General features: G+C 35.6%; 1 protein-coding gene across 1 annotated transcript; it reads right to left on the reverse strand.

Moving 5' to 3' along the window:
- Positions 1-493: 493 nt before the first annotated feature.
- LOC100378281 (uncharacterized) lies at positions 494-13739 on the reverse strand. Its single transcript, XM_002737971.4, has 7 exons — positions 13297-13739; positions 9381-9476; positions 9060-9290; positions 8478-8691; positions 5054-6001; positions 4747-4880; positions 494-3509 (listed from the first exon to the last, which is right to left on the reverse strand). Exons 1-7 carry the CDS (start codon positions 13672-13674, stop codon positions 3018-3020), a joined length of 2493 nt encoding a protein of 830 aa, XP_002738017.3. The 5' UTR covers positions 13675-13739; the 3' UTR covers positions 494-3017.
- Between the last annotated feature and the right edge of the window lie 9522 nt (positions 13740-23261).

A 23261-nucleotide genomic window follows, 5' to 3' on the forward strand; every position in this document is an offset into this window, starting at 1 on the left:
CAATCTGCACTTTCTGAATTTGTTTGGTATTGTTTTATAAGCGTAGAACTAACATGTATAGCTTCCAAGTTACTGTACTGCACAATTATGGTTATATTGACTGAAGATTTTCGTATATTAACTTAGTTTGAGGCTTCCTTATCCCGTGCTAACCACAGTTTCTTCCCGTGTGTGAATGCAAATGGAACTCTTCGATATGCAAACATACAAGATTAGCTTAAATCTTAGTCCATTCTTTGTGCAGCATGAACACTACCTATTTCTGGGGATGCAATAAAATTATACCATTGAAGGTACAACTTAATTTTGCATACAAATACACCAATTTATGGTGTGTAGGAATAAATAATGAATAGAATAAGGAGCGACTGGTACTACTGATATGTATAGTACTAAGCCCAAAATGTTTATGGAATCTGCATATACCGGTAAACCCACTAAATACTCATGAAATGCTTCAAGACCACAATGACAAAACACACTTAGTCAAAAATAAATGAAAATTTCATATTTTTTATTAAATTATCAATCTGCTGTACTATATATTATTTTGAAGGGAGGGCCACAAATGTTTTTGTGACAAGTGTCCCAAAATTGCACATTTACCTGTACTAGTATACATATACTGTACAAGTATTTTGCAGCATACCACAATCATGGTGATTTTAGTTTAAAGTATCTTAAACTAGACGAATTACAAAAAGAAACAAATTGAAAGTGTTGTGATTAATAATATTCAAGACAAAGGTAAACTCCAACAAAAATGAGGGATCACTGACATTTAGCCACCAATGTGCATGACCAGGTCAAGAATTTATGTAAATGCATCTCAAATCGAGCATGGCAAAATACTTCCTTACTTAAGTACTTACTGAACTAATGTACATTTTTTTTTAGAAATGACAATGGAGATACATTTACATACGTCCAATATACGTCCAGTTTGAAAGGGTACACTGCCAATGCATCTTCCTCTGTATAAAACTTCCGGACCAAATTTGGAGTGAAATCAGTGGCATCTGGCAAATATGGAATTGTTCAATAAAAATATACCGGGTAATTGGATACTGGCAGTGGAGTTTTTCAACGAGCATTATACAATAATTTGAAAAACAATATATGAAAAGCAATTCATAATCCAAAAATTAACAAAAACAAGGTTATTAGTCACTTTATAGTTAAGTGAAATGTTATCTACTTGCTTAAAAAAGCCTTTTCTAAAAGCTTTGGCATTGTCAAGACTAAATTAACATGTGTGCAAACATCTGTGAACAAATACTGAATTTGCATAACCAAAAACATCACTTTTTCCAATGTACCACAGGTCATTTTTTTTATGTATGCAAAGGACACAAAAATAATCTCATTGAAAATACAAGTTACCACTGGATATGTGGAGCTTGGCAAGTTCAAGTACAAGAAGTTCTTCACTGGTAAGCAGACTTAGTACTTTAAAGGAAAAGAAGCCTGAATAAAAGTACACAAAATAGTTTTCATAGTTGAAAATTTAGACTGAACTAATTGTATTTATTAAACTCAAGTGTACTGGCAGTAATTTCCTTTGTTCCAAGCTGTGCAACTTTCTATAATTGGCACATTAAACAAATGATCCACATTTGATAGGAAGGATCAATGGAACTTGACTGGCGTGATCCTTGTCCCACCTTCATATACGATAATCCAAAGAGTTAGTTCACTCTATATACAAATAATTTGTTGACATAAAAACATGATCAATATGACCAACAGTATAAAGATTTGTATTTCAGATGTTGATGTACAGATACTACATTGTCTTAATATAATTTCAATAAATATTCACTAATTGAATTCTGGTTATGCATGGGAGTACAATCTTCACATTCTTTCCCAAAAGCAAACTGAACATAGCAAGTATATATGCTACAGTCAAGTCATTTTGTTCAAGAACATTCAAGATGCCAAGTACACAAACAGTGCATCAATCATTTGATGTACGAGAGTTAGAATATGAACAGCACAATACCACATACACTAGTCACAATATTGTTGTAGTGGGTATACAAACTTTTATAGCACCTTTTATTATGTATCAATACAGTATATGTATCTCTGACTTTGTTCAACATTACAGTGCCAGTATATGACAAAAACAATTTCCAGTGCCAACAGGATACAAAAAAGTTGAGGTTATGGCCCCATATGGGTGTCAAAGCTGCTTTCAGAAGAGCATCCAACATCAACTTTGAATCACTCAGAAAAATAAATAGAAATTCATGATAAAGAGTTGAATCACTGAATAGAAAAAATACAGGGGTCACTTGTCTGTTTTAAATCAAGTGTATTATGTACAATCTTCAAAGTGCAAATGGAATCGTTATGGAGTGGGGGGGGGGGGTCAAAATTGCAGTCAGTTGGACAAACAAGTCCACTTGTGAATAAAAACTTGCATGATGTATTTACTAGCTGCAAAGTTTGATTGCAAAGACAAAGCTCTATAACATTCATTGATAAATAATTTTTGTGATTTGAATCTGATCCGAGAAACATTTTTGTTCCATTATCCATGCTATTTTGAACATGAAAAAGAAAATTACAAAATTCATTCATACATGACTGAGATCAAGTTTTGGTACGACATTTTATCTATATGAATTTTCAGCATGTACAATGTACATATAAATTTTGAACATAATCTATCAAGACATGTCAGAAATATGAACAGCATTTATCAAAACAAAATGGCCATCAATTGGCCATTTTGAATCAGTCACGTAATCCTATCATATGTATGGACCAGGTTTAAACAAAATCCATCCAAACACAACTAAGGTTCTGTTCTGGAATAGCAGAGAGGCTCGATATTGATGAACTTTTAGCATAAAAATGACCGCCATTTGACTATTTCGATTAAAATCATGAAATGAAACGAATGGACATATACATCCCAAGATGTATGATGCATTGCCAATGTGATTGTCTGCCCAACAAAGCCAGTCAATGGTTAGACATGGTGAGAACAAGATTGAACCAATAAATTATTTAACGCCTTGGGAGGTTGAGGCAGTTGCTGCTGGGCTCTGAACAGGATAAAACAGCTGCTTTCTCCTGCCTTGTATATCAGTTGGATATGGAAATCCTGCTGTAACAGTTAAACATCCATGACCAGAGAGACTAAAAGCAGGATACAGTGCTGCAGCAAACTTTGTATGGACTTTCACTAAAGTAGTTTTGTCTTCAGCATTCAGGAATTCTAAGACACCAGTTTCCCTGTCGAGTAAGACTCCTATTGTTCTAATAGATGTGTTGTACAAAGTCACTGGATTCTGATGACTATTATGTACAAAACACATGCCTACAGTTGGTTCATACTTGACACACCATGATGCAACATTGTAACCTAATGCTCTATTACGAGGTACAGATCCAGTTGCAATACCAACGCTGAAACCACATATTGGCACCATCACTTCCCAATAACATCGTCCTATTGGCAGAGGTCTACTACCAAGTATGCTGAATGATACATCCTGTTGAAAGAGACAATAGAACAATATAAACATACAAATTCATCATTCTTGTACAATATCTCAATGTCATCTGGCTATAACACACAGAACTACAATTTGCTAAATACGTTTCAGCACATACTGGTCTGACACCGCCACAGTGCTTTTTTTCATTGTTCATCTGGTGTACTGTATTAAGAAAATAAAGTGCAAAATATGTAGCTATTGTTTCAGTCTCTCAGCATTGTTTTACCCGACTGCCACTAACTATGATCAAAGAGTCCCTGTAAATGGGTGTTAACCTCCATGTGTCAGGCAGGGTCGGCATTAAGGGACCGGCGGTAATTTACAAAAATGCCCGATAGAAAAGTGTTTATAACAACACTGTGTGAAGCTTCTATGTTAATAAATATGTGCCACTTTGTTTTTGAAAATGTTTGTTGTTTATAGTGTGGGTGTAAATATGCTTTGGTCATTGTAGAGAGAAATATTCACTAGTTTTAATTTCAGCAGATTTGATGTTGGAGGGATATTCACCAGGTTTTAAAATTCACTGGTTTGTAAAATAATGCATTCTATTGTAAACTTTGCAGTCACTGGGTTTTAATTTAGCACATTCATCTATAAGCAGAATAAGGGTAAAACATAGTAATAATGTACTCAATGAAGTGAGAATGCATGTTTTTGGTGATGAAAAATCCTGGTCAAATTTTTGCTAAGAAGTTTGATTTATACCACATGATGAAAATAACAGCATTACTGCACATCTTTGAGAGATTAAAATTAAACTTGGTTGACATTTAATTGCAATTAATGAGATTCTGCATTTGAAAATGATCAGATAGAAATTGTTTGAATTGTTTCAAAAAGACAATTTTAATTGAAATTGCACCAATATTTGGAAAATTATACACAACACTGGTTAATAAAATACCCAAGTTTGAAAAATGTCAAATGCAAACGTAGGTTTTTTGTAACCATAAGAAATCAAGTTTGGAACAGACTAGGACAGACAGACACTTCCTCCTTCATGCATCATTTCCTTCAACTATGATACAGGCAAGGTAATAAAACATAATTAGGCCCTGAACAGTACTATGTTAATTCACTCAACTGTGGCCATCAGTCATGTTTTACAAAACAGATGATAGTATCATTAATGTTGCCTTGTAAACATTAACAATACACAGTAATAAATTCTAAAATAAGCAAATTTATAATTTTTTTTTTGCCTATAACATTTCTATTCAACCATTACCTTAAATGCCAGGACAGGTTGAGGGGTACAGCTACAAGACTTCATTTTCTTGTTGAATTTTAACTTGACTTGTTTTGGATTCAACACTTCCAGAAGCGGATGAGCAGTGCAATCATCAAGGCAAATATCAAGAACTGTGAAAAACAAATCAAAATCATATCAGCAATGTGGATTTCACTACCCTAATAACACAAACTATAATATGATGCAATGAAATCACTTCATATCTGCCTTCAAGCACAGCCCTTATTACTATTACCTGGCACTTTGTTCTGTGTATTTTTATTAGTGGTTATATGCAACTTACTTCTCATTTTCTTCCTCATATATCTGTTAATAGTCATTTGAGTTTCATTACATCTATCCCGGCATGCATAATCTTGGTTGCTATAATACTTCATCAGATGAATTCTACAGGCAGGCATCTTCCTTTTAGATTTTGGACCCCAGGCAACATTTGGCCCTTCCAGTTTTCTCTTTAGTTGATTTAACCCAATTACTGATTTCACAGCAGGTGGTTGGGTGTAATTGGTAATTTTATTTACAGCATTCTGCGGTCTGAATGTTGATCTGATAGCAGTACCGACAGGTCTCACAGCTAATTGCTGTCTTACAGTGTTAACAGTAGCAGTATTTGAAAAATTCCTTGGTGCCTGGGCAGTGGTCATTGGCATATAAACAAACTGACGATTAGATCCCATCAATTGTGTAGGTTGTTGAAAAGCCTGGTAATTTGGAACAGTATTGTACACGCCAGTCTGCAGTCGAGATTGTGTGATTCCAGTCGGCACAGCAACTGAGGCTGCATTCATTATCTGCATTTGTTGTGTTCCAGTATTTTGTCTGACAACTTGCAAATTTTGGATGACAGGCTGAGTAACATATTGTATTGATGTACCCGATGTTCCTTGTAATGTTTGCATTCCAGGTCGCTGATATTGTCTAGATAGCAACAATGACTGTCCTGATACTCCAGATCCAAGCATAGCCCCATTCAATATTCCTAGTGAATATGGTGCAACTTGAGTAGTAGTAGTAGTAGTAGCAACCTGGGGTGTGGATGCTAAAGTTCTCACCAGCTTTGCTACTGGTGTACTTGAGATTAGATTACTTGTACCCTGTGTTCCTGTTACAACACTTGATGATACCGATTTAGTTTGTGTACCTGGCGTTTGGCAGAATGATAATAGATTCTCCAGTGTCTTTCGTGTGTCACATTCTAATTCCACATTTGTCTCATCTTTCTTTTCAGAAGCTAGAAAGAAATAATTTGATGTCATTAGATGCAGTTTATTATGGTGAATTTAAGATGAAAATTACACAGCATATAGTTTCACCCAGAAAAAAACTAAAAAGACATTGACTACCGTAAAATCTGCATTAGAAGCCGTATCCCTAATAGAAGTCGCACCCACTCTTTTAAAATAATTGAGAACAAAAAATTCATCATTTCTCATATGTGTAGGTGCTCTAATAGAAGCGGTATCCCCTATGTTGCATTCTACCATTTTAATAGAAGCTGCAGCTTCTAATACAGATTTTACAGTAATTGGCATATCAATAAGCACAATATTTTCACTTGAATTACCGATAAATTTATTTATTACTCAGATCAACAAGCAAAAAGCCTAATTAAAAACCTGGTGAACAGTTATTATGAATATTTGATCTCAATGTTCAGTCATATTTGATCTCATTGTTCATTCAGTCACATGTAGATATATTAGAACAGGTCGACCAAAGGGTTTGCATGCATCAGCTGTATGTTAATTTCAATACATTACGACTGACAAAATGTAGTGATATTATTACGCATATTAATATGGATGCATTAAAAAAAACACCAGTCGATACGTTCAATTCCCAGAAAAAATATGTGCCTATGTAACCCAGTATGCATGATCACTATACAAATAAAATCATTGTCTATAAGAAACAGATTCAGACATGTTTTAATCACTGACAATTCAACAAATTTGATTAAAAAGATTAAACCAGTCAGCTATTTTTGTGTAAATTTAAAAAAAAAAGTTTGAATGAAATCACCCCCAAAATGGTTCAGACACATTTACAGACTTTGACTGAAGCAGTGACTAATTGTTCCACTTATTAACTCATACAAGTATAGAAACACAATAAAAACAATGTAATGCAATGTAATGCAATTATTACATGCTCGATCTAAACAAGCAGCCTGTCAGCTGAGATAGCTCCGCTGTTAACAATGCACATTGCAATTAAAGAACAGAAGATATCATTAGAAAATGAACAATATGTATAGTATCAAAGCAACAGGACTTGCTGTTTTCAACAAGAATTCAAAAATATCACTTTTCACCAAAAATAATCATCAAAATTAGATAATTGAAGATATCATTACAAAATAAACAAATCTGAGAGAGGTCCACATGTAGTACCTATATATGTAATATCAAAGCAATTGGACTTGAGGTTTTTAACAAGAAGTCGAAAATATCACTTTTTACCAAAAATGACAAAAATATTCACCAAAATTAGAGAATTAAAGATATCATTACAAAATGAACAAATCTGAGAGAGGTCCACATGTAGTACCTATATATGTAATATCAAAGCAATTGGACTTGTGGTTTTTAACAAGAAGTCAAAAATATCACTTTTTACCAAAAATGACAAAAATATTCACCAAAATTAGAGAATTAAAGATATCATTACAAAATGAACAAATCTGAGAGAGGTCCACATGTAGTACCTATATATGTAATATCAAAGCAATTGGACTTGTGGTTTTTAACAAGAAGTCAAAAATATCACTTTTTGACACGGACGACGACGGACGACAGACAATCACTCATATGATAAGCTCCGCTCGACAAAGTCGACAGCGGAGCTAAAAATACGGTCAAACTAAATTATTATACTCCCATAGTGATCAGTTTCAAGTTGTCCCAATGCAATTTACATGTAAAGTGAAGAAAAACCACATATCCAATATGACCATTGACTGCCCTTTTAAATCAGTTCGGTCCTACAAATCTGTCTATTGAAGCCAATTAACTCCATTTGACAATGTTGTGGTTCTCAATGTAAATAATGTTAAACATTTGATCAATGCTCAGTTTGTCTTACAAAAATTAGAAATTTTCTGTCTTTTTAAATTTTATATTTTTGTGAAAAATTATACATGCATTAAATAATGCATGTACGCATCTATTTGGGAAAACAAATCAACAAACTTGTTTTTTTTTCTGGATGCGGTCATTATTAGTAAACAACTGATGTAGCTGTGATGAATCAGCTGATTGTATATGGTAAACGTTTACTGAATAATAAATTTCTCTTTCACCCCTGGAAACTTCTGTTTTAAATAATTATTATCTGCTTTTATTTCAGTCACAATGAAAACTGCTGATAAGTTTAGGTAATTATTCTTTAGCTAGCCAATGCAATGCTATTATATAAATCAAAAGTCCATATAAATAGCAACAATTATGACATTTGTAAATGATGAATTTTGAAATTAATTTACATATATGAAACCATTTTGATAATAATGAATATATAACATGTATATGTAATTGTGCAATAGATTTTTTGATTTACGGTCTTTCAACATCCATGCCAAAGATCAATGTTACAATCTTTAATATTCCCATTGACAGAAGTCCTGCAAAATTTCATGTGATGAGCCACGGCCACTCCACATTGGCGGTCTCAGTTTAATTGTCAAATCGTGGAGAACCCTGACCTACCTTTTTTTTTCATTTCTTCTTTAATGACATCAATCATTGTCTTTTCACTCCTCTTGAGCAAATCCATTTTTCTAAGTTTGTATTTTCTGGTCACATAAAGAACCTTGTTAAATTCTAGTGGTATGCTAGTATTTTTAATAGCATGGTGATCAGTGTTTATGGCCTCCATCATATCAGCTGCAATAATTAAACTATTTTTAACATCCACACATTCCTGAAATATCAAACAAACACAAATATCATATCCCTGGAAGCACCTGAAATCAATATTTATTGATTGATATTAAAATTATAATGATTAATGTACATTATTCAAACAATGATTAAAATCTCTCAAAAAACTGTAATTTGGGCTAGTTGTTGAGACACTCCTGAACAGTGTAACAAGACTACTTGGTTGCTTGAAGGATTACGTCAAAGTTGAGTTCGTGCTGTTTTCTCAACTTTTGCAGTTTTCACTAGCTTTTTGACAGACATTCCACTGCAGCTCGCATAGAGCTTATAGAAAAACATTATACAGTGGTAAGTGTCCAAGCAAGATAGAACATTCTGTGACAAATCTCAAGATGTACATGAACTTACATCTAAAAATTCAGACTCTGGTAAATCCACAGCTTTTTCAACTTTCTTTTCTAAATCTTCTGCAGTTTCCAATCCCTCCTCAAGTTTAGCTTTATGAAGGCACAACTTATCCAACTGGATTTTAAAACTTGATGTTATCTCTTCTAACATCACTGCTTTCTTGTCTTCTAAAGTGTTCATCAATTTATGGATGGATTGACTGACCTTTTCAATCAGTTGGTCACATTTAGCCTGTAAAGCAAAAAATATAATCCATTTTTTATTTTTTATTTTTCAAAACTGAACACGAGTTCCTACTGAAACATCCAATAAAAATCATACCTGAATAGCTATTGTAATTCCTTTTATTTCTGAAATAGATTTTTCAATAGATTCTTTGTCTTTTTGTAGTTTTTCTTTATCCGTCTTCAGATCTTCCTGCAATTTAATGAAAAAATGTTTGAATAGAGTTCATCAAACAACAAAATCGTAAGGAAGTCATGGTCAGAAAAAAAACCTGACTCTTTCCCACAATTAGAACATACAATCTCAACTGTTATTCTATTTCAGAATGAATCCCAAATATAACTGTCGCTGGTGATTTACAATGGCCTTGTCATGAAAATAATCTGATTTTTTTTATCATCAATGCCATCTTTACTTTATAGCATTAATCCATAATGGCAGTGTACCAAAAATTAGTGAACTATCATACAACAAAATGTTTATTATGATATTCTCACTGAAATCATGTTCATTTTAGCCTGGAATGTGGTCATTCCCATTACACTCATGAATGGCTTGATGAATCACTATGTACTGTAACTATGTAGTCAGCACAGTTGTTTGTGTAATAACTTGGCAGTCTCTAAGACTTCAGTACATTATTACCATGGTAATATGCATGCACAGTCTGACCCATTGGTAAAGCCCTCCCATAAAACTTGGACTGATTCACTAGTTTATTATTTGTAGATTTGTTAAAGTCTTATAATCATAAACGGCATTTAGTCTTGTGTTCATTTCAGAAGGCAACATTCCCATTAAAAATCCATATTCTGTCCATCTGAATGCACAATGTTTAACAGTCAGTTCGCAGCCAAGAATACAGCATATAATAATATGACAGAACCCCACACCCTGCCCGTGGCTTTCGTTGCGTATGGAAGTTATTTTCACGAGTGATGCGGTGTATCCTGCGGCCGTACTTTCACAAGCGAAGCGAGTGAATGTACAGCAGAATACACGTGAATGTACAGCAGAATAGACCGCATCTCGAGTGCAACTGCGGTACTCCACTGACGGGATGACTTTCGTCGACAGCAGTTGTCGCTGAGCTGCACGCTACAACTTCGTGTGTGATGTTGCTTGCTGGTCGTGGATTGACTGAGTCTTGGTTGCCGGTTAAACTGTTGCTCTTTTGGCGTTGGTAATTTTTATTTGGAACTGAGTAACGCCGCAACGGCACCAGCAGAAACCTGGTATCTCGATGTTGATGGTTGCGGCTACATAGTAATCGCTGATTTCACTGCTGGTGGATCTTCCGAGAGCTCTTCAAGGTTTATAAAACTCAGTTTCCAGTTGGTCAACATACATTAAGTTCTCCCAATCGTAGTATTCAATGTGATGTACACCTAACACGCCAAAAATGTTGCCTGACGATTTGAACCGGACAAAAATAGCAGACGAAAATGTGTTTACAAAATAAAAATAGTTCGGTAGCCGAGGGAAATACCATGTTCATTTGCATATCGACCGTGAAAATACCGAAAACATTATTGCATTGTCAAATAAGTGACTGGCTAAAGGTACCATTACTGTTGTTCAAATTTCATTTCACTCGGCAAGTATATTCATGTACCCCAAGAGAAAAATATACTTCGTAATATTGTTTATTTCTGCTATGTTTCGAAAAACGGTACTCCTGAAGGGACTACTTTGTTTGCTCTCAGACCTCATTTGCATATGAGGTGTGGAAATACCAAATATGATTTTAGGGACGAATCAAAATAAACTGCAGTACATATGTAATAATATGAGGTTATTACGATGATACCTCAAAGTATGCACGAAGACAGTACAGCGAAAGTATTGACAGACGCGCAGTGAGTGCATACTTTGAGGTACTGTATCCTCGTACAGTGTTCTCCACAATCCAAAATAGCTGGTGGGTGGCTTAATTAGCATAAATTTGCATATCATTTACATACACCATTCTAGCATTTATGTCATGAACTGCAATACACACTAAGTTATTTACTATACTCTTTTTAATTTAATTGAAACATGTTACAATTTTTTGAAATGCAAACAGATTGGTCACTATCAATATTTACGAAATGCAAAAAGTTTGAAATCGTTGATCGTTCGCAAATTATTCTATGTTCATGGAATGCAATTCGAGTAACCAAGAGCAGGTACAAAACATAATTGAGTTATAATGTAGAAAATATACAAGGTGATTTGACCTCGAAGCCAAAACGGACGATTTGTCAAAACAAAACCCATTTTTATTTGTGGCATCAGTACTCACCTGTGCTGACGGACGGTGAGATGCATTTACGCATGTACGGTCACGATACGTTGCGTTGCGTTTTCACACGTTGTTTTGGAATTCAAGAAAAAATGCTAGCAATCGGCAAAATAAGAGAATCTGCCATGTTCTCGAAAGATTAGACATAAAAAATGGATAAATTGAAAAAAGTACGTGGAAAAGATAACTAAAATATTATTCAATTACGAATACTCGCGATAACCTAATCCGACAGGCATGTTTGATGTTTATTACCGCTTTCCGAATTCAGTACACGAACACCCAGAATGCGCTGTTCCCCTATGCAACTTAGATACTTAATCGTTACAGCGCCAACAGAGGTGGGTGCCCGATGGTCGTTGAATGGGGTAGGCCAAAAGGTCACCAGTTTGCCTTCTCCATGCTGTTTTCAGGATGAAAATCGAGCGAACGTTGTAAATACAGCTAGAATTTTAATTTTTGTTCAAGTTTACATGCAATCTGCTAATATATTTGTTTATTTTCCGTGCATGAACATTTCGTTCGTATTTACTTCTTTCTTTCGTGATCGGAAGGCGATTATTAAAAATACAGCTGTAAATTGAAACCACTGTAGTTGCGCATCGTGAGCAATAAGTGGCAACAATGTCGGGCGACAATGAATTCAGGCAATTGACACATTGCCATGAATACACTCGATAACTGCTTGCAGACTTCCAGTGGTCATTGTTTATGTTTGGACTCTTGAAACAATAGCAAAATAAAGGGTTGGGTAACTACTCTTTTGTTTAGGCTTGGGAAGAACAATGCAAGCTTTTTACAAATAAGTTCAGCTGGATGTATGTTGGTGGGCGGGTGTTGAGAGTTACTGGGCGGCCGTAAAACTTGATGGGCGGGCCGCCCGCCTAAAACCCCTTGTGGAGAACACTGTCGTAATAACCTTATTATTATAAATCTTTTCCTTCCGAGGATGCATCATGAGAATGCAAAAATCCAAAAAGTTTAGAACAGAATCAGCGAACCTCATTGTGTTTTTATTATTAGAGGATGCTTCCACACGTAATCATTCCATATTTGAAAAGTCTTTCCTGATATGGTAGGATGAAAATACCCACTGAAATACCGCAAAATTACGGCACACTGTAACTGATGGCGTTATCGTGACAGATGTATAATAATAGAAGTTAATTTTACCTCCATGATTTATGAATTCACAGATGCATCACATACATGTACAAATAGACCAACTTGTAACTTTAGTGCTAGAAATGCATCTTCGACTACTTCAAAACTATATTGTTGCGTAGTATACTCAATTTATATAAGAAATTATTTTCACACATGAATTATGCAAAACAGTGCATAATAAAAGAGGCAATAATTTTTTACTTGAATGTGTGAATCAGTTGCCGATCTTTCAAATCATAAAAACTAACATGTTGATTAAGATTTATTTTTTAGTTGACATGTATTCTTTAATTTATTCTTGTATGTAATTCACCATTTAATACAAGATTTATAATAATTAATACACTATATTAATTAATCCGTAATTGCTTGAAGTTAAATTTTATAAAATATTAGTTCGTCGAATAAGTTATAATAGTAATACGACTGGACAATAGATCATTCACCAACGTGGCATAAACATACATAAACTTCTTTCCGGAAATTAAAAGGTTGACCTATTATGGAGTCGAGTGGAGTCCATGCTGGAATATGGCTCCATATGACAATAACGCATACCTTGGTAAGAACGCCTTCAGTTGTAACTTCGACATTTTCGAGTTGTTTATCACATTCAGAAAGCAAGTCTCTTATAAGACAGTCAACTTCTTTGTCAGTGTCATCTTCTAATCTAACAACCTCGTCACATTCGGGATTGTCTTCATTGTCGACATCGTCTGGCTTTGTTGTGCCACTCTTCGTCTGCTTATCCTTGTCGTTTTTCAGTCTCTCTAAATCTTTCAATGTTTCTTTGGAGCACAATACCATGGTTGGAGGAGGCTCATTGACGTTCTCGGGAATCTGCATCGAGATAAGGTTGGACCACAACGCCATTTTGGGCGAGGGAATCCCACTAAGCGCACAATCTCTTGATAAAAGCGGCAAAATTGGGGGCATCCAACAAAATGGTCGACAAATTAACCAAATGCTAAATAATCACTTTTGCGCATGCTTTCTGCGCATGACGCGAATATCGGAGCTCGAGTATTGCACTTTATTGGTTGACAGTCAACACGTGCTTGTGCAATATATTTGAACTAGATGAAAAATCTTTATTTCAAGACAAAAAAAATAGGGAAGCAACATTACTTATCCCACCAAAACCACCAAAAATAATATTATCCAATCAGGGCCTAGCTAGCAAGAAATTGAACATCTGTGATTGGTCCAAAACTAAGATAATTTACATAAACACGTTGATTGGCAGTCATTCCCATAAAGTTTTTAATGAGGGGTATTAAATTTGATGTGACAAGTTTCAGAAATGTTGCTTTTTAAACCCCTCCCACTTCTCATTTGCACTATCCCTGAATTGTTTTGAGGTTCACCCTCAAAACTTATAACAGTAATGCCCCTTCCTATTTTAAAAAAGTCAACTTCTATCTACTGTTGGTAACGAGGGAGGTGACGGTGCATGGCCTTACGAACGATAGCATTCACCGCACTTCGCTGAAAACCAACAACATCTTTTGCCACTTCCACATTACTTACAACTTTCTGAGACTCACGACACTTGCACATACATAGTACAGTAACTTTTGTACGTAACTTCCACTTTGATGAAAAAAAAACAAAGAGAAATCAAACAACAACGAGCACACACACACAATCCGTGGAAAATGGCGACAATATAATTAATCACTATATGCTTATCAACAAAAGAATTACAGACAAAAGAACAATGTTTAACCTTCGTTAGCAGTGTTTTAATTTTTGAATTTTACTATAAATTTCTGTTTTAGTTTTTGTGTACGAAGACCGAATTTATGAAATCAGTTTAAGATAACTTTTGCGGCTCGTTATATTTTGGCCAAATACCCTAAAGTATATTAAGAAATTAATATTATATAAAAGTAATTTTGGGTTAAATTGTACTATTTTGATTATTATTGCATTTTCTGCCGGTGAAGTGAAATATTCATGGTCATAATAATTCTATGTTGCTAGAAAACACTGTTAAATGTAATGTGTATCGCTGGCATTTGGCATATTTCAAGTTTAATTAGTTTAAAATATAGTAATATTTATATATTGCAAATTGTAAAGTATAACATAATTCCTGTATTGTTACAGGCGCGATACGATTGTATAGCTGTGTAGGAAACGGGAACGTATCAAAGTGTTCAATATCGATACAATGTAGATTTAGGAAAAGATATGTTCAGCCTGGAGTATGTGCTTTACCCGGATGCATTACAAGTATCAAACCGGAATAGTTTTGATTTAAGTGCGGCTCACCATAACCAGCCCCAAACCCACATTTCAAGCAGAGGAAAAAAGGCTCTTTTCCTGAGTTCTATCTCCCAAGTAGTGAACGTAAACATTTATCGATCACAACGAAATATATCTTTTTTTATGAAAAAAACACACGAGATTTTGCACCGCAGTGACGTGTTCCCATCTGTGTTTAAACCGACGTGACTATTACGTTATACATGTAGTTACATCGGTGCTGATACCCCTTCATAAACGTCTGTTTTTCTCTTACGTGAAGGGGCGCAAAAATATATGTGAACAAGATTGTTGGCTTTCGTGGTAATCCGACTTTCGCCATTTACTAGTATTCATTCACGTAATATTTATTTTATTGAAAACACTCGCTGTATTAAAGGTATCTTTCAAGGAGACCTTTATGCATATTATTTCAAAGTAGACATATTCGCAATGTGTGTCAAAAACAAGTATGTTGACTGATTCCAACATAGAGCTAAAACGAGATTAGCTCCATTCAGAGAATTTACGTACTATTATCTGTGAAATGTGTGAAAATTAAGAACATTTTAGAACAAAGGCTACTGATATATAGTGGCAAACAGGAAGCTGTGGTCATTATAAGAATTTTATTAACGTTTTTTTAAATCAAAATAAATGTTACAATTTAAATAGACCAATCCAGAAATAGTATTGTGACATCATCCTTAGTTATAATTCATATTACTGAGTTCAAAATAGCCCCCGTTTTGGAAAGGTTATCACATGATTGCATTATGGGCAATATATGTAATCCGCTCTTGTAAATGTTAAAATCACGTAACCTGCCCACCTGACATGTTTACTCCCAATTATGCGTGTTTGAGGTAGAAGCATACTCATAAATTAAAATACACAGAATTTATTCATTTTGCAATAAACTGTACTCCAAGGCAATATAAAAATATTGACCTAAAAAAAAATGGGGATCACCAGCCTTTTTTTCGAGAGATTGGTGGTTGTATTTTAGCGAAAATTCGCCATTTTGACACTATTATAACACTTTTACCACAGGTTCCTATGGCAGAGATATTATGCACTATCTCAAAATCTAGCCTGGTGACATAGGTTGAAAAAATCATATATTGTTAATGATGGAGTACTTTTTGTTGTTCTGAATTATTTGAAAAACCTTGGTTAAGTGTCCAAAAATGCAATTTTTCTTTAACATTGTGTTCTATGTAATTTTTTTTATAACAGCAATTTTCAAGAAATATTAGAAACACATTTCTCATAAAGCTTAACTGTAACACATAAAATAATGTTATTTTATTGTACCATGCGACATTAGCTTCATGATTGTACATAATAAACTAATTAACATTGTTATGTGATTTATGACCAATTTTGTCAAAAAATATGACTCGGCTTCTACCTTAAGTGGTTCACGGTTAACCAGACTCATGGTTGCCTAGAATTTAAACATTGATACTACTATCTATTGTTAAAGTGGGGAAAAACATTGTCAGATTTTCAATTTAGTCTTGAAATACAACCAGAGATGAAAAGAAGACAGTTATAAATACATTGTAATACCAATGATTTATAAATCTTTGATAATAGTGATCTTCCCTTAAGTGATCGCGTATGGTTTGGTCGTAGTGATTTGCTGATTTATACTCGAGACGGATATCAATGATCGAAACATACAGGCTAACTGAAACGTTTTTCAAAACATGGGAACTAAATTCCTGGTATGAGGTGAACAATCACGAGAAATGCGATCGCGATGATAATGACTGCCATAGTTTCCGAAAACATAGTCACCTCTAATAATGCAAAGTAATCACCATTGCACACAAATAACATCGTACCATTTTCTAATACCAATCTAATCATAATTAGCTAGGGTTTCGCAATTACCAATAGACGAACGAATCAGATTACCGATGCAACAGAAAACGCCAAAAACAGACACCAGCGAAATCCAGAGCTACAGAACTGCAGCTAAACCATAATTACCTCTAGTAATGCACCAGAGGTCACCTTAGCAACGACAATAATATTTAGTTATCTTTTTCTACTAACAATATAATCATAGCAAACTCTAGTAATGCACCAGTAGTCACCTTGGCACCACAAATAACATCACGAACTTAGCAAAAAGTGCCGATCTGAAAATACAAATAGTCCGATGGCATGGAAATGGAATATCTCTGGCATTATATATACATCCATGTGAGGAATTTTTACCACCTTCGGTCATGGGTAGTATGTGTAGATGTTCAATTACATTGTAACAGGACAGCAAGAGTTACATCCCACCATGATATCAGTGTCATCATTGTATTGACAGTGAGTATCGCTGCTATAAGTGAAAACTGGGCGTAGGTATATGTCCCAACTTATTGACATTGTGTCCCATGTCCGGCATGCCCATTGATGTTCAGTAGATATAAATAGACCAGGACTCAGTTTCAAACATTGATCAACCCGTAATGGGAATTTATCCTCGAAGGACATGTATACCAACAGGAGTTGTTGTATGTGTCTGAGCCATAGCACGGCATTACTGAACATTATCTTGCAGTGTTGTTAGCAACTGTGCAGCCAAGAATGTGACGCAACTTTTTATCTTGTAGCAGTGTTTTCTGGCAATTGATTATCCTTATGGAAAAGAAATACAGCTAGTCAGCTCTACCTATCTGCACATGTACTAAAAAAATAATCCGCAACCATTTGGCTCACCTGAACTTAAGTCACAGTCACAACAAGTTGCTGAGGGGCTGTGCTTGAGTGAACCAATAGTGACTGTTTTCTAACTTTTTGCTTGAAGATAGTCAAACATGAACTAAAACAAATCATCTGGCCCATGTTTGAATGTGCTGTTAAAGGTTATGCTTAGGATTAAGTCGTGGCTTACATTGAAATCTCCAATTGAACGACACAATCATACCAGAATTAATTTAAGCGGGAATATCGAGTACAATGGCGGCTGCCTATGCGTTACTAAATATTAGCTCTCTAGAAATATAGTCTGAGATGCTTGATATTTAGTTGCACGGCACTCTGACGTTTTGCCTGAGCTCTGTTAATACATACAATCATGCCAGTAAGTAATCCTATAAATTTTTGCCAATGCTAAATAAGTAAAGGATGATTTGTTTTATCTGTTTGTGTGCGTGAATATTAAGACACTAACATATACTAGACTTCAAAGCAGGGGGTTCCTTAGAAAGTGATTACATGCTATATAGCGACTTATGTCCTTTAAATGCACATTTATAAAACTGTTTTGACTTTTTTATAAAATTAAATTTCTTGACTGAGCCTTGAGAGATGCATATGTAACTTTTTATGAACTTTAAAATATATAAAGTTATGCATGTACTTTGGGGCGTAGCATACATGCTTATTGTATACACTGTTCGAATATTTATATGACATGCGTAATTTACATAATGGATTCTGGTGCACTTCAGTTCATCTGATTTACATATCAGTTTGTGGGTCATACACCACTGCTTTTGCGGCAAATTCCTGAGTATTGGTGCATGCACCGATGGTGGTTGTAGCACATGAACTGAAACCTTGTTGTCCATGTGTCACAACAGTAAGACAGAATTGTGTTTGGGTACACATCCCAGAAACTGCAGATAATGTGTGCTGTACCATAGGTTCTCTGATTGGTCTCATGGTTGGTGGTGGAGGAGCCAGTCATTGAGACAGGAATATACACAGGACATGAAGTTGAGTTACCATATATAGCTCTGTAGATATTTGTACAAGTCCATGGTCCTGAACATAGACTAAAAGATGGATCACCTATTATTAGCAAATCACCATTACAACGGAGTTGTACATATCTTGAAAATGGTATACGAGACAATGCTTAATACTACAATGGAAACACTTTGGTGAGAATTTTATTACAGCACAAGACCTCGATATAGATATTGACTTCAATCAGAAGACAAAGGTGCTATTTCCTTCTAACATCACATACCACAGACAAGATATGTTGACTGTTTCAAGATTTTAGAGAGATGAACAAAGAACCAATGTCCAAATTTCCTACAGATAGTGATCGCTTCTGCTGATATGTATTCGTGCATGCAGAGAATGAGTTTGTAAGTCTCAAATGTCCTGATTCTTTGCCTATTACCAGACCAACTATAATATGTATACTACTACTGCAGTATGAAAGTACATTGACAGAACTAAGGTTCATAAATTCAAACACATCTCCTTAATGGCCACTTAGCTGTTTAGATATCTGAAATGAATCCCTTTGGTAAAACCCAAATGTACAAGAATCAAACAAGATGAGTGACATAAACAGTTCAGAAATCAGTTGTAAATATGCTTGAATCTTTTAAAGAGGCAGGGAAGTTTATTTCTCAATTGACATCAAAGCTTATATAAGCACTGCTAATGAAGAAGAACACCAAGGAAGAAGAATATCTAGAAGAATGCATTCTGAAACATTTACTGACAAATAGAGTGCCATGTATTTTATCCAATCTTAAAAATCAAGTTAAAGGCACAGAAATCTGTGAATGTTGCAGCTTGAGATATAATTGTGAATGATCGATCATTCTTTTGCAATCAGTTTCTAAGGCACAAGACCTTGGCCTGCAAGTCCATCGGCCATTGCCACACCATATGGAAATCTATTCAAGAATGAAAGAAGAATATACCATCTATTTCATTAGCACCTACAAGTCCGGATAGTTTATGCATTTGAAAACACTCATTTTCTGTTCTATCAATGAAATAACATATCAATGAAATCCAAAAAAAAAATTATTTATGTACACATCAGAGTCTATTTTAAGGTTATATATTCACAAGCTGCCAGATTTGAATTGGTTATTGATAATAACCTGTAATCACAAACAAACTAAAGTCACCTACAATGCCACAGCCTCAAAGTGGAATAGTCTATGGAAAGCGTAGAAATTACAAGCTAATTTTGCAGAATTGGCTAGGTAATGCTTTTAGCAAATAATCATTTGTTCTATTGGTACAGCAGTATTGTTTATATTTTTATCTCCCCCTTCAACAATCATCCCTCAACAGTTGTTAACCCCTTATAGTAATAACAATATCATATCCAATATTGCATAATGCCTTCATTGTGCATTGAGGCAGATTTTAAATTGAATGTGTTTACAAATCTGTATAAATTCCGAAATGATGTATGTTGATTCTGAAGTCCTGGATTGACTATTCAATAGTCAATCCAGGTACATTTACTGTCAACAAATTAATTAATCATGGTTGTTAATTTCGCTGATAATAAAATGTCGCTAATAACATAGATGTGAACATGTAGAATAACAATAGAACTCATTGTTTCCTTGCCAAGTACCCAGTAAAAATTCTTGCACATCAAAATAGTGAAATTAAATGCACCAGTTCTAGCTATTAGTCACTCCAATTACAGTATTTGTGTAAGCTAGATATTACTACTGCCAGTCAGTCGACCTCAGTAATAATGGTATAACCCAATGGGGCATAGCATCACACAGCAGCTTCCCAGAGGTGTATGTATTTGGAGTGACAAAAAAGGCTGGGTGAAGCAGACCATCCTGTCTATGCTACCAGTACTTTTTAAGTTAGATATTCCACTAAGGTAGATAAAATTAGATTTGTCTGTATCAGAGAAGCCAAATCCAACTTAAAACACTTTGAAAAGTACCAAACTAGGCCTAAGATATATACTTATAAACTGAGAGAGATCAAATTGAACAGACATAACGTGAGCGATAATTTCACAATTTGTGCAAAACTCAGTTTAGCTAGCTGTCTCCCTGGGTAAAGTTAAGCTGCAAGTGTCTTGGTGAAACTCTAAGCCCAAATCTACAACAGAAAATCCATAAGCAGTTTGTCCTTCTGATTTGGCTGTGATAACTGATGCTGAAGAGATTTCCAACACTAATGAAAAGAACCATCATGTTGGCGAATCCAGTCCTGTGACTCCAAAGCATGCATGCAAGACCACACCATGTGCAGTGTTTTTATTAACGATGTTCTTTTCTAAGTTGATAGACAACAGAGTGTTGGATGGCTTATTGGTAGTGACCAGCGGGGTGTCCACCCAGAGCAATGCTTCAGTGTCATTGTGTTTCGTCTGATATAGCCAACCTTTTGCATGATACTCAGATGTTGTGCATTGTATACCAGTGGGCATTTCCACTGTTAAACTGTTTGAGTCATTTCCTTGTTGAGTTGCTTTTGTGATGTTGACGATCCTCATCAACACAAGTCTGATTTGGGCAAAAAGGTCCAGATGGTAGTCTTCACCTCTTTCCAGTAGGTGTGTTTGCCTAACTAAGCAATGTGCAAGACAGCCTGGGTCTGGAGATCGATCTAGTGTGCCCACCCAGCCAGCTCCCTGAGGCGTCCCACAAACGAACACTGTTTGCAGGAGTTGTATGAAGAGCATTCCAACTGTGAAGTGATCGGGTGGTTCTCCCTGAACAGAGTGCAGAATGAGTGTCCCACAGAAGGCCTTGTTTTGCTCTGCTTCACACTATGTAGCTTGGGGCCTACAAACCCCAATGCTAGAGTGTACTGTAACTGCTTATCTTCCTTAGTTGATGGTGGAGAAACCAGTTAATTATGGACAGGGTTACCAAGATGTCCAGCAGGTAAAGTTGAACCACCTTCATCACCAACACGAACAGTGCTTTTTCCTTCTACCAGCAGCACCATTCCTTTTAACACAAACCTCAACAGATTTTGGCTTGTAGGATGCATTGATGGCTTGGGTGCATTTGGCTTGTTGGGTGCATGTGTATGTATGCATCCTGGAGTTCAAGGGCTACCAAAGTTTGAGTTTGGTGTAACCACCTGGAACGAGTTTAGATCGACCGAGGGGTTCAAGGATGACAGAACTACAACTGGTCTTAGCTTGTCAGAATTGTAGATACTAGAATCAAGTTCCTGTAGAAATTAGGCTTGGCTACAGTGCAGGGGAATATTGTCGCTTTGGTTAGTAGGAATGGTACCTTTGTCTGTACCGTATTGCCTTTGCTTTTAACAGGTCCCTTGGAAACCTTCTGTGGAGGGGTGAGAGGCATTGCCAGGAGCAGTGGTGAGCCCTGTGGTGTACTTTCCCCAAAAGCAGTATGTTTGTTGGGCATATATTGTCAAGGGTGTAGTAACATGAAGAAAAATATTGATTGACCAAGTCTGACAATACAACAGTGCATGAAGATGGCTTGCAGGTGGTGCTGTCACACTTGTGTGTGTTGACAGATGATGTAGTAATAACATCCCCAGGTTAACAGATTAGTGAAATAAATGTAACTCTGCGCTCTACTCTAATTACACTGTTCCTTCAACTGCATAGAATCATCAATTTCCAGTTCACAGAGACCAAATAACCAATAATGGAGGCAGGTATTTCCATTCAGATGAAATTCACCTTAGTTACTTGGCCATTTGAGCATTGAGCAGTCAGAATCATAATCAGAAAATTAACAACTTTGCTTTTGGCTGATGAATCAGGTGATGCATGTCCTTACCAATGCCGAGCACTATAAGCACAATGGCAGACAAGCTCTGTGACGATATCATCGTGTAGGAATACCAAACAACTTAAATTACACAACTGGAGAAACGCTCACACTCATGACCACAGGAATGACACACAGGGTGTAGGTCATTATTACACATATTATTAACAGGCCGAACATCACCGTGGTGTCTTTGGTAATTTTGCTTCTCAACTTGTTTTCTCCGCCAAAATAGGCATGTCAGCCATCTTGAAACCAACGTAAACAGGTAAGAAAATGTTAAGAAACTGAACAGATTGATGAACCGGTGGACTAATAAGAGTGTTAACTGACTAGCAGCACTCAAATTTCAAATTGTGTCTTCGGCCTAGAAACTGAAGATTTAATAGGTATTGCCAATAATCCCTGAATGTGCCATGCACCTGGTGGGTGATATAATTACTCAATTCTGGCTGGCAGTAGTAGTCCCATTTGTCTAACTTAGACAAATAGTTGAAGTAATTGGTTGACGCCATAAACTAAATGCTTTTACAGTACTTGATTGTCAGTGTCTGACTGGCATATACAAAATGCAACCATGAAAATGTCAGACAAGTAAAAAACAAAGCGAGTGAGAGAAGTGAGTTGGCAGAGTCAATTGAAAGCGCCATGAAACCACATCTGTCAGCCATCACCATTCAACACATTAATCTCAAATATTTTGAGAACCATTAGTGCAGAATCATTACATTGAAATGCACACTAAATACAGCCATCCCAGATGGTATC

This window comes from Saccoglossus kowalevskii, chromosome 2, assembly GCF_978046115.1.
Source record: "Saccoglossus kowalevskii chromosome 2, keSacKowa6.1, whole genome shotgun sequence".
In the NCBI taxonomy this organism is placed as follows: domain Eukaryota; kingdom Metazoa; phylum Hemichordata; class Enteropneusta; family Harrimaniidae; genus Saccoglossus; species Saccoglossus kowalevskii.